General features: G+C 41.8%; 1 protein-coding gene across 1 annotated transcript in view; it reads left to right on the top strand.

Annotated features, from left to right (window-relative positions):
• Positions 1-15,518, top strand: part of CPO (carboxypeptidase O) — a 32,486-nt gene extending 16,968 nt beyond the window's left edge. Inside the window, exons 4-9 of the mRNA XM_069574491.1 lie at positions 1,888-1,992; positions 3,092-3,202; positions 4,611-4,701; positions 7,996-8,198; positions 14,341-14,425; positions 15,244-15,518. Of these exons, the coding sequence (XP_069430592.1) occupies positions 1,888-1,992; positions 3,092-3,202; positions 4,611-4,701; positions 7,996-8,198; positions 14,341-14,425; positions 15,244-15,506 (858 nt within the window). The 3' untranslated portion in view covers positions 15,507-15,518. The remainder of the gene's footprint in view (positions 1-1,887; positions 1,993-3,091; positions 3,203-4,610; positions 4,702-7,995; positions 8,199-14,340; positions 14,426-15,243) is intronic.
• Positions 15,519-15,849: the final 331 nt, after the last annotated feature.

A 15,849-nucleotide genomic window follows, 5' to 3' on the forward strand; every position in this document is an offset into this window, starting at 1 on the left:
AATCAGAAACTCTGGGGTTGGGCTCAGCAATCTGTGCTTTAACAAGCCCTCCCCCAGGTCATTTTGATGCTCACTCAAGTTTCAGAGGGCTTCCCTGCTCAGATGGTAAAGAATCCACCTGCAATGTTGGAGACCTGGGTTCAATCCCTGAGTTGGGAAGATCCCCTGGAGAAGGCATAGCAACCCATTCCAGTATTCTTGCCTGGAGAATCCTCATGGACAGAGGAACCTGGTAGGCTACAGTCCATGAGGTCACAAAGAGTTGGACATGACTGCACAGCTAAGCACACACACGCACAAGTTTCAGGACCACAGTGCATTTCTAACAAGTTCTCAGCTGGTGCTGATATTACTTGCCCAGGACTGCTCTTCAAGAACCACCACCAAAGCAGTTTGGCATTAAAAACTAGCATTATTTGTTTGCTATCCTCTTACTATTTACTATAGACATGTTATTTTGCGAAGCGCATCCTCAAATTTTAGTTACTCACAGTTACAAAAAAGTCTATTGACTTCAAAACAGAATTTACCCAGGAGTTGACTGCTATGTTAAACGTGGGCCACCTACCTACGTGACTTTCCATAGGCTGTCAAGCTGAGCTGAGTCAGCCAAGAAGACATCTAAACATCCTTTGCACAGGACATCTTTTAAAAAAGAGAATTGGCATGTAATAAGGAGACAATAAAGAAAAACTTATGGTCATATATATATTCATAAAAGAGGGAATTATAAGACAGAATTTAAGGTAAAAGGTAGATTAGGAGCTTTGAAAATGGGTGAGGCTAAAAGGAAAAATTCCTTGAATATGATGAGTTCAAGCCGCATATTTCAAAATTTGTAACTTTCTCATAGATACAGAGGGAGAACCATCATCAGTCCAACTCCCAAGAGCTTTCAGTGAACAAGAGTCCAGGACATTTACAAAACAGAACCAGATGTGACTGTTACAAACATGGACATGTTCACAGCTTCTCCACCAAAGAGAATCTGTAATTGCCAGGTTAATCCACAATTGCCCTGAAAGAGGAGGGGATCTCTGTTGTTTCAGGGAGGCTGACCTGATAGACAAGAATGACAAGTGGGAAGAGGAAGCAGAAGACTGGGTCAGCTGGGACTGGAGGAGTCTCTAAAGAAAGAGGAAATTAATGAATTTAATAAGTATTGCAGGACATTGTATATTTGGATCCTTTCACAGTTTTCAAGAAGTTTAAATGTAGTGCTTGTGTGCATGTTAAGTCACTTTAGTTGTGTCTGACTCTTTGCAACTCTATGAACTGTAGCCCGCCAGGCTCCTCTGTCCATGTGATTTTCTAGGCAGAAATACTGGAGCGGGTTGCCATTTTCTTCTCCAGAGTATCTTCCCAACCCAGAGATTGACCTGGCATTTCTTATGTCTCCTGCATTGGCAGGGGGGTTCTTTACTGCTGAGCCATTAGGGAAGCCCTTAAATGTAGACTGGGATTCAATTTTACTTCTTTTGATTCTTGAATGTTACTACTTGTGTACGTTTTGACTCTGAGTGAACTCTATGTGGGAAGGTTTTCTAAGGTTTATAGAGATTTAGCGTCACAGTTTGTGGCTTGGAAGTTTTTGCCTTTATTTAAAGTTGGGGAATAATTTAAGGTAAAAGGTAAGACTAGGGAAGACCAGGCTTTGTGTGGGGGACACAGGGGAGTCAGTAAGTTGTCCTAAGAACAATAAGAAAGTAAGTGTAACCATAGGAGGGTCATATTGGTGGGTGTCTTTGCCAGCAGCCTTGCCTCATCCTTGAAACCATACAATGGAGGGAGACAGGTGCCCTTAGGGGGGAAAAATCTAATAATTTGTCACAGTGGCTTGCAATCATAAGCAATTGTTTGATAATGGAACACAAATGTCCCCTCCAGATCAGCCAACCATCCAATAACCCCAAGAAGATTATCTGGATGGACTGTGGAATTCATGCCAGGGAATGGATTGCCCCTGCTTTCTGCCAGTGGTTTGTGAAAGAAGTAAGTGTTTTTAATTTTCTCACAATGGCTAGCTGTGCTTCATGTCTGACTCTTTGCAACCCCATGGACTATAGCCTGCAAGGCTCCTCTGTCCATGGGGATTCTCCAGGCAAGAATACTGGAGTGGGTTGCTATGCCCTCCTCTAGGGGATCTTCCCGACCCAGGGACTGAACCCAGGTCTCCCACATCTCCCACATGGCAGGCGAATTCTTTACTGTCTGAGACACCAGGTGGTTAACGACCCTACAAAACACCTGTCACGTCTCGGCTATTTGGAGAGCACGTTTCTTTTCACATGTTGGCAAGGCAGCTCTCCACTGAGCTGCTCCTTCACCTCAAAGTGAATGGAATTCATAAGTAGGTTCACTGAAAACTGAGTTAGATGCTCTGTTGTCTTTATAGTGCACCCCAAATCATTTTTATTGGAAGGTAAACAAATCTAAATGGAGAAGAAAATACATCTTGGGAGTCAGAGATGAGTTTGAATCCCAGAGCCATCTCTTCCTGATAGTCTGGTGCACAATTTCTAACACCAGGACCCCTAGTTTTTCACCTGCAAAAAGTGCATGAAATGACTACTTCAGTGCCTGTTGTGTGGATTAAGAGATTAACACATAGAAACTATCAATACCTTGCACTGTGAATTCTCACCTATTACCTATACCCCTCCTTAGGGAATAAGACTTTGTAATTAATATAAGATACTTTTGTGTCAAGCCTTTTCAGAAGCCCAAACAGGATGACATCCACAAGGAGTAGTTCTCAAAGTGTAGTTCCTAGACCCATAGCATCAACATAACTGGGAACTTGTTAAAATGCAAATTCTGGGTTTCTACCTCACTACCTCATACCTAGTGAATTGGGGCTAGGGGTGGAGATGGGGGGTGTATAGCCAGGTGGGCAGTATGTTAACAAGCCAGACTCCAGGTGATTCTGATGCATGCAGAGGTTTCAGAAAGACCACAGCATTGAACAGGACAATTGAGGCAGGATTGATGGTCAAAGGCCACACTCACAATTAAGCTGAAATTGTCAGAAAATTGAGAGAAAAGATCTCTTCCCAGGATCATTCCAAACATTTTTCTATTAAATGTCCAGATTCTACAGAACTATAAAGACAACTCAAGGATAAGAAGGCTCCTTAAAAACCTGGACTTCTATGTGCTTCCAGTTCTTAACATAGATGGTTACATCTACACTTGGACGACTGTGAGTACATTGAGTTTGGTCCTGGGATGGGTTCATGAACTAGATCTTGATTCAGGTTCATTTTCTGACTTCAGTCACTGCAACTATAAAAATGTTTTGTGGTCATTTAAAGGAAGAAACCTCATTTGGGATTAAAATCCACATTTTTAAGTCAACAATCTAAGTTAAGTTTAGGATTGAGGAGACTGAAGGCCTTTTTTGAACATTTTTGTTTGTTTGTGTTTTGACATATTCCCAGTTTTTCAGCCAGACTTAATGTTTCTTCAACTCTATCTCTTTGACATTTGTGGATTGCCTGTCACCTGATAAAGATTATGTTGGTATAAAATTCCTATACTACCATGTATCCTTAAATCAGTTCTTGAAACATGAGTGGCACAAGTAATCTACAAATTCTAACCCAACCTTTATTTTTCCGTGGTGGTCATGCATATGGAGTTGGGGGCAAGGGAACAGCTCATAAAATTATCTTTTTTTTTTTTGGCTGCGTTGGGTCTTCGTTGCTTTGGGCAGGCTTTTTCTATTTGCAGTAACCTTGGGGTACTCTTCGTTGCTGTGTGTGGACTTCTCATTGTGCTGGCTTCTTCTGTTGCTGAGCACAGACTCGAGGGTGCACAGGCTCAGTAGCTGTGGAACGCAGGCTTAGTTGCTCTGTGGCACGTGGGGGTCTTCCTGACCAGGGATTGAACCCTGCATCGACAAGCGGATTCATATTCACTACACCACCAGGGAAATCCAAGATTTTTATTTAATAGACAATTTTCTCTTTTAAAATGTTTCTAAAGCATACCGCTCCAGAAGTCAGAGCCCCTGTTTCTAGGGAGTATTCATTCCTCCCACTTCTTCCGGCTCCCCCAGACTTTCAAGGGACCCCTTTCTCTGTAACGGCCTCTCTGGCCCAGTATGAATCAAGCCCTTCCCTCCTGGCTTATCTGGTGAAACATGTCTTTATCCCTATCTCTACTCATCAGTTGTCTGCTTCTAGAAATGTGCACAAACCATCTCTGATGCACCTGGAAGAGCCTTTTTCCATCTGCCAAGCCATTTCTCTTTCATTCTTTATCACTTGGACCTTAAACAAAATGACTCTCTGAAGCTTTTCCTGATTAAGCAGATCACATCCACCAGGCACTATTAATCTGCCCACGAGGGAGAGGCCAAATTACCCCTGCAAAGTGATGGTTTACACACACGTGCACTTAGGGTTGTACGGATGTTCCTGTTATTGGGGGTTACTAACCCATCTGGGGGACTAAAAATTAAATTCACTAGCTTCATAATATTGAGGCAGCTTCTTCCAAACAATCCTAGCAACTATTTTTCATGTTCAAGGACCACCCATCATCACTAACACTGTGATTTATGAGACCTTAGAATGACAACATCCCTGTTTGTTTCCCTGTTACAGGATCGGCTTTGGAGGAAATCCCGTTCATCCCATAATAATGGCACGTGTTTTGGAACAGATCTCAATCGAAACTTTGATGCATCCTGGTGTAGTAAGTACATGCTTACTAAGTACATCATTAGTAAGTAGATGAATAACAAAAAAATGAAAAAAATGGAGCAGAGAAGCCAGGAAAAAGGTGCATTACTGGAGTTAGTACTATTTATATATGCAACTTTTGAAATAAACATCTAATTTTGTATAGCTTTCTGGACTTCCTGATCAGTGTTACTCTGTCTAAAGAGATGATATTATCTATGCAGTAAGAACAGCAGCACTCATTTGCAGGACTCATTTCAAGTGAGATTGCCTAAAAAAGGGCAATGATGACTTTGATCAGTGTGAATATGTTTGAAACCCATCACTTTGTTTAAAATATATTGTTCAGTCACTAAGTCATGTCTGACTCTTTGTGACCCCGTGGACTGCAGCATGCCAGGCTTCCATGACCTTCACTGTCTCCCAGAGTTTGTTCAAACACATGTCCATTGAGTCAATGATGCCATCCAACCATCTCATCCTCTGTTGCACCCTTCCCCTCCTGCCCTCAGTTTTTCCTAGCATCAGAGTCTTTTCCAATGAGTCAGGTCTTCACACTAGGTGGCCAAAGTATTGAGCTTCAGCTTCAGCATCAGTCCTTCCAATGAAAATTCAGGATTTGTTTCCTTTAGAATTGACTGGTTTGATCTCCTTGCTGTCCAAGGAACTCTCAAGAGTCTTCTCCAGCACCACAATTTGAATGCATCAATTCTTTGGTGCTCAGCCTTCTTTATTGTCCAACTCTCACATCTGTACATGACTATTGGAAAAACCACAGCTTTGACTATATGGTCCTTTGTTGACAAAGTGATGTCTCTGCTTTTTAATACACTGTCTAGGTTTGTTATACCTTTTCTTCCCAGGAGCAAGTGTCTTTTAATTTCTTGGCTGCAGTCAGCATCCACAGTGATTTTGAAGCCCAAGAAAATAGTCTGTCCCTGTTCCCATTGTTTCCCCATCTATTTGCCATGAAGTGATGGGGCTGGATGCCACGATCTTAGTTTTTTGAATGTTGAGTTTTAAGCCAGCTTCTTCACTTTCCTTTTTCACTTTCATCAAGGACCTCTTTATGAACTGTTACAAAGAAAAGTCAGAGAATTATCCTTGCAGATATTTTTTATAGCATGAGGGCAGAACAATACAAACATTTTCTTCTCATCAAGGCATTTTCATGTTTCTGAATCTGAACAGACTCAATAGATTGGAAGCAAATAGAAACAAAGATGGATAAGAGCAGTCTGGTTAAAAACCAGATGACAAAGGTTCAGATTCAGTGGCTGTGTGTGTGATCTTGGAAAAAGTGCTCTCTCAGCTTTAGTTTTCTCTTTTTTAAAAATATGGCTCAACATAATACCATCTTATCAGGAGGTTGTCATGGGGATTCAATAAGATGTATCAACCTGAAAAATATTTACAACCTAAAAGTTGAGAATTGTGTTTTATTCGGTGAGAATTTTTAGGACTTCAAGCTTGGGAGACAGTGTATGAAGTGACCTTGAGAGAACTACTCTGAGCAGGTGAGGAGAAAAGCCAGGTTTATGTAGAGTTTCACAATAAAGAGCAGGTGGTCTGAAGGTCAAAATATCATTGTTAATGAGAGAAAACCAGATATACCAGATAAGGAATTTAACCCTTTCTGTGTATAGGAAGATGCAAGAGTCTGGACTGAACCATTCCTTTGATATGCACCTCAGCTCTCTGGGGCCAGTATTGTCTGTTTTTCACCTCCTGAACTTCCTTGGGGCTCACTGCAGAGAGGGGATGCATTTTGAGGGCTGCTAGATGGCAAGTATTCTTCTCCTTCCCAAGTTCCCTTAGGGCTCAGCTCACATTGGAGGGCTGCAATTGGTGATGACTATGATATCCTTGTTTACTGATATGGCAGGAAATATCCCATTTCTCAATATCAATAACCTCAGATATGCAGATGACACCACCCTTATGGCAGAAAGTGAAGAGGAACTCAAAAGCCTTTTGATGAAAGTGAAAGTGGAGAGTGAAAAAGACGGCTTAAAGCTCAACATTCAGAAAACTAAGATCATGGCATCCGGTCCCATCACTTCATGGGAAATAGATGGGAAAACAATGGAAACAGTGTCAGACTTTATTTTGGGGGACTCCAAAATCACTGCAGATGGTGACTGCAGCCATGAAATTAAAAGACGCTTACTCCTTGGAAGAAAAGGTATGACCAACCTAGATAGCATATTGTAAAGCAGAGACATTACTTTGCCGATTAAGGTCCGTCTAGTCAAGGCTATGGTTTTTCCTGTGGTCATGTATGGATGTGAGAGTTGGACTGTGAAGAAGGCTGAGCACTGAAGAATTGATGCTTTTGAAGTGTGGTGTTGGAGAAGACTCTTGAGAGTCCCTTGGACTGCAAGGAGATCCAACCAATCCATTCTGAAGGAGATCAGCCCTGGGATTTCTTTGGAAGGAATGATGCTAAAGCTGAAACTCCAGTACTTTGGCCACCTCATGCGAAGAGTTGACTCATTGGAAAAGACTCTGATGCTGGGAGGGATTGGGGGCAGGAGGAGAAGGGGACGACAGAGGATGAGATGGCTAGATGGTATCACGGACTTGATGGACGCGAGTCTGAGTGACCTCCGGGAGATGATGATGGACAGGGAGGCCTGGCGTGCTGCGATTCATGGGGTCGCAAAGAGTCAGACACGACTGAGCGACTGAACTGAACTGAACGACTGAACTGAACTGAACTGATCCCATTTCTCAGATGTCTTACAGGAGGGGCCGAGCACAGTGCCCAGCATGGAAAAGGTGCTCTATTTATGGTCCTTATTATTATTGGTGAGGACAACTGACTGAAAATAACTGTTTTCCTATCCTTGCAAAATAGCTCTAGAGAGACTCATGCCAGTAAAACAGCAAGAGAGACACCTAGGACAATAAGACTATGACAGAGGCTGACCCTGGAACCCAAGAACTGGTTCCCAAGCATTTGTTTCAGGGTTCACAAAAAATTTAAGTAAAAGACTGCTGAAAATGCTTTTCCTTTTTGCATCTTCCTTCCCCAGCCACATAAGCAGGGAATTTGCTTCTAAATCTGAACATCAGCCCTCCTGCCTTTCTGTGCTCCTCCTTAAATGACTTATTTAACCAGGACAAACTTAGACAAGCAAAGGCAAGCCTTGATTCCACCCACAGATGCCCTGAGTAAAAGTGATTTCTCGCAACCCCCGCCCCTCCTCCCCCTGCTGTCGCCCGCCGTCGATCTCAACCTCCACCCAGGTCAGTGCTAAACGGAGACCGTGATGCCTTCCTTGGGGTTTCCTGTATATTTCAGGTATCGGTGCATCTCACAACTGTGAAAGTTTAACATTTTGTGGAACGGGGCCCATGTCTGAACCAGAGACGAAAGCTGTTTCCAGCTTTATCGAGAGCAAGAAGGAGAACATTGCCTGCTTCCTGACTATGCACTCTTATGGGCAGCTCATTCTCGTGCCTTATGGCTACACCACAAATAAATCAAATAACCATGAAGAACTGGTAAGCCATACACGGTGCCGGAGCCCTGAGAATCCACTGCCTTCCTTTACCCCTTGTTTCCTTTAGTAGGATTTTGGCTCCAGCCCTGCTTTTGTCCCCTCTGCTTTTCCTTATTTTCTTTCTCCCGCTTTTCTCACCTTGCCAGACGCCTGCTGGGAAGACTTCAGGTTAAATGCTGCTTTACCCACGTTAATTAACTACCTGTTTCGAAAAGTGTCAAGTTGGGAGACATCTTAGGTATTCGTGTATAATATAAATGAGATGATTATGTTAATAATCTGTAGGAATGTGCTTTCATTTCTGTAAATTCTCTTGAAGCTCAGTTCAGCAATTATAGCTTCTGAACCGTGCTTTAAAGAACTTGCCAGCTGTTAGTGGAATATGGCATATCTAAAATAACATGGCTAAATAATATCTGCTCTCTTCTCTGCTCAACACAATGCTTTATTTCTTCCTGAACTCTGCCTCTAGTTTTTGCCTAGGAATATTTGTAAGGGGAAGTGCCAGTGGAATTCAAGCTGGGGCAGGGAAATTCTGCTTTGTCTTATCTGAGGTCCTTTTCTGAAGCTCTGTTTACCCAAGCCCTGGTGCGCAGAATTGCTGGAAAGTACTGGGCTCTCTCGCCCTTTTGTGAACCTGAGAACAATAGACATAAGTCAAAGAAAAGGTCGATTTAGAATTGTTGTACTATTTGTTATCTTTTCCTAAAATTTATTTTTTCAATTTTTAATTGTGGTAGAATCGATATAACATAAAATTTACTATTGTAACCATTTTTAGGTGGACAGGTCAGTAGTTACGTATATTCACATTATGGTGCAACCAATCTTCAAAACTTTCGCCTTGCATCATCAAATATTTCTACCTGTCAAACAACAACTCTGGATCCACCTTGTCTCTGGCAGCCAGCATTCTACTCTCTGCCTCCTGAGTCTGACTACTCTAGGTAGCTCATATAAGTGGAATCTTACAGCATCTGTCCTTTTGGTGACTGGATTATTTCACTTAGCATAATATCTTCACGCTTCATACATGTTGTACCATGTGTCAGAAGTTCTTTTTTCAAGGCTGACTAATATTCCATTGTATGTATGTACCACATTTTCTTCAATCAATGGGCGATTGAATTGTTTCCATCTTTTACCTATTGCAAATAATGCAGCTATGAACACAAGAGTACAAATATCTCCTTGAGATCCTGCTTTCAATTCAGAATCTGCCTGCAATGCAGGAGACACAGGAGATGCAGTTTCAATCCCTGGATCAGGAAGATCCCCTGGAGGAGAAAATGGCAACCTGCTCTCTTATTCTTGCCTGGAAAACTCCATGGACAGAGGAACCTGGCAAGCTACAATCCACGGGGTCGCAAAGAGTCAGACACAACTGAGCATATGGCACATCCAGGAGTAGAATTGCTGAATCGTGTTGTAATTCTAGCTTCAACTTTTTGAGGAACCATCATTTCCAGAGCAAGTACAGCATTTTCCATTCCCTCCAATAGTGAATAAGAGTTCCAATTTCTCCACATTCTCACCAACACTTGCTATTTTCTGTATACCCTTTAAAAATATTTTTTAAACAAGTTTCTCATTATCAGTGAATGCTGGGCTGGATGGGGGCCTGGCTTGCTCTCTTCTTAAAATCTTAGAAGGCTGGTGGCCCACTGACTGTCATTCCTCTTGTCTGTCTCCCCCGTAACATCGCTTATAAAACGCATGTCTGGGCACTAATAAAAAACCACTATAGATCTTTGCTGAGGGGAATACCTCCTCCAGTAGTCAGAAATATCCAACAGTACCCCAGTGTCTTTCCACAATTGTTTTTGGGCATTTGTACTACCTGATTATTTTGTACGAGGTAGAAATAACATTTACCTAGAACTTTAAAAATTACGAGGAGGTTTTATGGCCCTTATCTGATCCTCATGACAATATAGTAAGCTCACTTTGGAGATGCAAAAGTCAAGACCTTGAGTTAGTAGTATTTCTAAAATCCTTGTAGACAGTAAATGGTGGAGTCTGGGTTGGAGCTCACGTCTTCAGATTCCAAGCGTCACAGACCACCAGACACTGCCTCTCCTCTCCACTTAAGAAGGGTTTGCAACTTCTGGAAGCTGTCATTGACTTTGATGCCTGGGCCACCGTGTCCTATATATTCTCCTTATTTCTGTGCCCCAGAGATTCTATTTCTTCAGTAAGGCAGTGAAACAGGGATTTCAGTCAAGAAGCCCAGACCCCTCCTTATCTCCCAATTCCTATGATATTTGCCGTTGTTGTTGTTCAGTCGCTCGGTTGTTTCTGACTCTTTGTGACCCCATGGAGACGCCAGGCTTCCCTGTCCTTCACTGTCTCCCAGAGTTTGCTCAAGCTCATGTCCATTGAGTCAATGATTCGGTCCAACCATCTCGCTGTGGGTATTTGATTTCTTCTTAAAGGATTCTATGACAAATACGAATGAACCACCACAGACAGGCCATTATAGATCTTTGATGGGACAGGTCTTCTACCAGCAAATAAAAAAAAAAAGAGGCTCATATATCCCAGTATTTTTCTAGGTAATTTCATTCCCTTTTTTGGTCCAGGAAAACAGATACGACATCTCCATGTTGCAAGGTTTGCATTCAAAGTTCACAGGGTCTTGGGCTACTGAGGGCTGTCTCCTTAGAACCCTCTGACCACAGTGTGGTACTGACTTTACCACTAATGGAAGGTGGAACTCTAAGATGAGAATTACTGGCAATCCTTAATACTCTATGTAGAGACTGGAAAATTGAATTGACAAAGATTGCTTCACTTCTGTGTCTCTTACAGTATCAGGTGTTGAAAAGTTAGCATAACATTCATCACTAAGACTTCTCCATAAAAAGACTGAAAATGTTGCCACCATGTGTCAAACTCATTGAAGCTAGTTAGCAGTGTTTTTAGGTTCTCAGTGGTAAGCTTTGAGAGAGCACACAAAGACAGAATCACACCAACTGTTCCAGGAGTGTTCCATTTCTGGTATATTTACAACCACCAGAGACTAGTAATTAATCTCTATGTATTTACAAAATGAAAAATTTGTATAAATCATGATAAATACTATACTGTGTGATAGACAACTTGGCAATCACTAAGTAGGGGAAATAGAACTATATATAGCCTCATTTGAAACTTCTCTGGAAATTAGAATAGCTATAAGAAGTCTAATGTTTCGAATGCTGACATTCTTTCCATTTGAACTCTTTCCATATCAACCCCTGTATCCCATTCCAAGCTCCATCCTCCCACACAGATGCCAGGGCCTTAATCAATCTTGTTGAGTGCTTGCCTGTAAATATATGCCTATAGGAAACTTTCTGGGCCCAGGAAAGAAGTTATTAAGCATGCATGAGGTCTTTAACAATGTAAATTACACACTACTAGCAAAGAGATTTTTTATTATTTTGACTAGAAGGAAACTTTAGGCTGAGAAGAAGGACAGCAGAGGAATTGGCTCTCTATGGCTTTGCAGTATAGTGTTGAAAGGAGGCAGAAGAATAATCAGGAGGTCGACCCCTAGAGATAGGGACATTTAGGGAAATCATTTCATCTTTTCAGAAAGGACCAAACTCATAAGCTAAGTATCACAGCTGTGTGCTTCTCAAAGATGTTATATTTCCTATTCCTATCTACTTATCCATTGTAATTCCTGGTGTAATCATTTTAAAAATCACAAGTTCTTTTGTCAATGAAGAAAAGGAAACTGGAAAAGATTCTTTCCCACCCAATAGGCAGATTTAAGGAGATGGAACTATATAAAATTAAGTTTGACCATGAGAAGAAAGAATCTTGGTCTGGAGTGAGTTTCAAGAAATAAAAAATGAGTGCAAGAACCCATCTGAATAGAAAATGTAGCCTGGAGCTGCTTCATGCAAACCAAATAACGGCTAAGACCCCACATGGACAAGTTAGCAGAGTTTCTTTCAAAGAAACACAGATACACATGGGAATTAAGAATAATTAAAAGCAATTCATATCTCTACCAGAGACTCCCAAAGAACTACAAAAAGGAGTGAGCTGCTAAATTTTAGCAACTCTTTCTCCAGGGTGCGTGTTTTAATTTCACTCACTCACGGCAACTGCCCTGAATCCTTCCTTTCTTGCTACTCTTCTTTCTGATTTCCTTAATGGAATTTTTCTCTCCAAAAATCGCCTCCCTGACTCTCTTCTCCTTCTTGTAATTTCCTCTTCTTTCTGCAGACAGCTCTTGTACCCCTTTCCAGAGGCTTCTCTGGTGGCTCAGGGGTAAAGAAGCTGCCTGCCCAATGAAGGAGACAAGTGTCCAATCCCTGGGTCAGGAAGATCCCCTGGAGAAGGAAATGGCAATCCACTCCAGTTATTCTTGCCTGGGAAATCCCATGGACAGAGGAGCCTGGCGGGTCACAAAGAGTCACACATGATTTAGCGATTGAACAACAAAAACAACAACTTCTTTCCAGGGTAAGTGATTAAAACCAGATTTATTCCTTGCAGTTATTTAACCCTTCCTACCCATCAAATCAGTTCTGGAGACAGAAACAGGAACTAGGAACCAGGAACTAGGGCAGATGTAGAATCTTTCAGGAAGAGAGAGAGAATGTAAAACTCAGTAGTGAGAGGAGAGGAGGCAAAAAGCTTGCAAATATGTTCAATTTAAAGTTCTAAGTCCTACCATTGCTGTATGGAACCCTACCACCACTTATTACCTCTCGTGCTTTTCATTTTGAATGTCACTGTGCCTAAATCCACTTTACCCGAACACCACACGGTCACACATTAGGATTCAGTGGGACAGTACAGGAGCAGGAAAAAAACAAAAGCAGAATCTAAAACAAGATCTGTCACTAGTCAAGGGAAGAAGTACGGGAACTGACGCTCCTGAAAATGTAGTCTGGCTGCCCTAGGGGATGAAGGAATGGTGGATCCAGGTAGGTGGTGGCTAAGGGGATTTTCACGGTGTCTCGTGTAGAACCCAAGGGGAACTAGTGGGGTAAGTCATCAGGTGGCTAAAATATAGCAGTAGGGAATCTAGGGTGGGGAATACTTAGACTGTCAGTAGGGTATGAAAGGAGATTTATTACATGGTCAATAAACACAGCCAATACAGTTAGACTTCAGTTAGTGTTTCTGATCTCAGGGAAGGGTCTTCGGAGAGCAAGGCTGAGACCTTAGACATCATCTAGTTCTGAAGGGTTTCCAATGCAGTCAGGGGACATGGTGATAGGTACGGAGAAGGGTGTCTTTTCCTGTTCTGAAAATCTATGAGCTTGTGAAAGATAAATACATTTAAAGAAAAATAAGAGGGAAGCAATAAGAGGAGTATGAAGAAAGGGCTATGTAAGAAAAAAAAAGCGGGGGAGAGATAATCTAGTCATGATGCTCAAGAAAGACCTACAGAGAACTTGGCACTTGAGGTTTTGAGGTGGTGCAGAATTTCAACAGAGATAAGAAATGAGACATCCCAGGTACAGGGCGTATCTTGAGAAAATACAGAGAGGCTGAGGAACATGGGGTACATCTGGGGAACTGTGGGAGAACTGGAGTTTGACTATAATCTAGGGTGGGACCAAGAAAATATGATGCGGGAAAGGTGGGGTTAGGTCCTTATTGTAGAGAATCTGAAAACTACACTGAGCAGTGTACCCTAATGCAGTGGGCAACCAAGAGTCAGTGAGGGTTTTCAGCAGGATCATGATCATGGTCCTGCTCTACAAAAGTTCACCGTGAAGTCAGGGAGATCAGCTGGGATTAAGGATTAGTGAGAGGAAGGAAAATTCATTAGAAGATGACAATAGTCCATTTCAGAGTTAATAAAACTGAAATAGAGTGATGATGTTAGAAGTGCAACTTGGTCATTATTTGAGAGAAGAGTCAAAGATGCTTGTCGGAATTTACATATGGGGCTCGTGATAAGACAGAATGATGAAAATCAAAACAGCCTTATTAGTGGAGGAGATGATGAAACTGGATTTGAGTATATTGAGTCTGAAGTATCAGCAGATGACCCAGGTATAGGTGTTCAGTGGGAAGTTAGAAAGATGGTCTGGAACTCAGAGGATGGATTTGGACAAAATAGCAAACCCTCTGGATTGTTAGATTTATTTTTAACACCAGATATCTGTCTCTGCATTTCCCACCTACAGATCCAAGTTGGACAGAAGGCAGCAAATGCATTGAAAGCAAAGCATGGAACCAATTATAGAGTTGGATCGAGTGCAGATATTTTATGTAAGTATCTTTTTTTTTTTTTGCTTCTTCAATAGTATCTGAGGCACAAAAGAAATCAGTGGACTTTGGAGTGGGGTGGGGTGGACAGGATAAAAGCATTCCATGGATCAACAGGAAGTTGTACAAATCAAAATGATCAAGGATAAAAGGCAGTCTGTACAAATCCAGAATTGTGCTCTCTAGGGATAAGGTGCAAGCTAACTAAGAGTAAAAATTAATACACTGGCTCAGATCAGTACTCCCTCTGGCTTCAGTTATAAAATGCTAGCCATGAGAAGGTACAGGAGTTAACAGGAAAGACCGTTTCCAATGACCCTTATCAGTTGATTTAGTTCCCAGAGGACCATCAGGCTAAGAAAGCAAAAGAGGTGGGGCCTGGAGTTTTTTTTTTTTTTTTTAAACAATTTAGTTGAAAGAACCGTGCATTTCTTTCCCAATCCTCAGCTACCACCTCCTCCAAGCACTGAAGAACCAACAAGATGATATTCTCCTAATATTTGTCCTATAGGTCATTTTGTTTCTGTCCTTGATATGTCAGTTGACTCTTACTGTCTAATATGAGATTGTCTTGTCTTTGATTCAGCTGAGAAATTTTAACCAAACCTCTGTTAGGTGCTCGGCATAATGCCAGGTATTGTGGGGATGGTAAGTGGAGACAGAAGCCGAAAATACCACAGAGAGAAAGAAGGCAGCTATCCATAGATCCTAATATGAAAGAGTTGATTTTGCTAGGCTGAACCTTTAGTCCCATAAATGGCTATAGATATCTATCTTTTCCCAGGGTAACTTCTAACTCTGCCTCCATGTTTTATTTGTAGATGCTACATCAGGATCCTCGAGAGACTGGGCTCGGGACATTGGGATCCCCTTTTCATACACATTTGAACTGAGGGACAATGGTACCTATGGATTTGTCCTGCCAGAAACTCAGATTCAGGCCACTTGTGAGGAAACCATGGAGGCTGTGCTTTCAGTCCTGGATGATGTATATGAGAAATACTGGTACACAAACAGTGCCATAAAGGCTAAATCTACTGCTCTGGTGCTGAGCTTGCTGATGTCCATCATGTCTCTTCTCTAAGTGCATCCTACCCAGGCCTGCTCAGCCCCAGTGACATGGAAATGGCTGCCCAAAAGGTGCTTTTGCAACTATGGAGAAATCAAATAATTTAACTAGAAATACTTTCAATAAAGATGAATCATCTTTGTATTTTCATGTTTGTTCTGCTGTAATTAATTTTTATTACTCTAAAAGAGTATAATATTAGTTATTGGTACAGTAATGCTACAACTGAAAGTCACTCAGTCGGGTAAAACCCTTTGCAACCTCATGGACTATACAGTCCATGGAATTCTCCAGGCCAGAATACTGGAGTGGGCAGCCTTTCCCTTCTCCAGGGGATCTTCCCAACCCAGGAATCAAA

This window comes from Ovis canadensis, chromosome 2 (genome assembly GCF_042477335.2).
Source record: "Ovis canadensis isolate MfBH-ARS-UI-01 breed Bighorn chromosome 2, ARS-UI_OviCan_v2, whole genome shotgun sequence".
Lineage (NCBI taxonomy): Eukaryota > Metazoa > Chordata > Mammalia > Artiodactyla > Bovidae > Ovis > Ovis canadensis.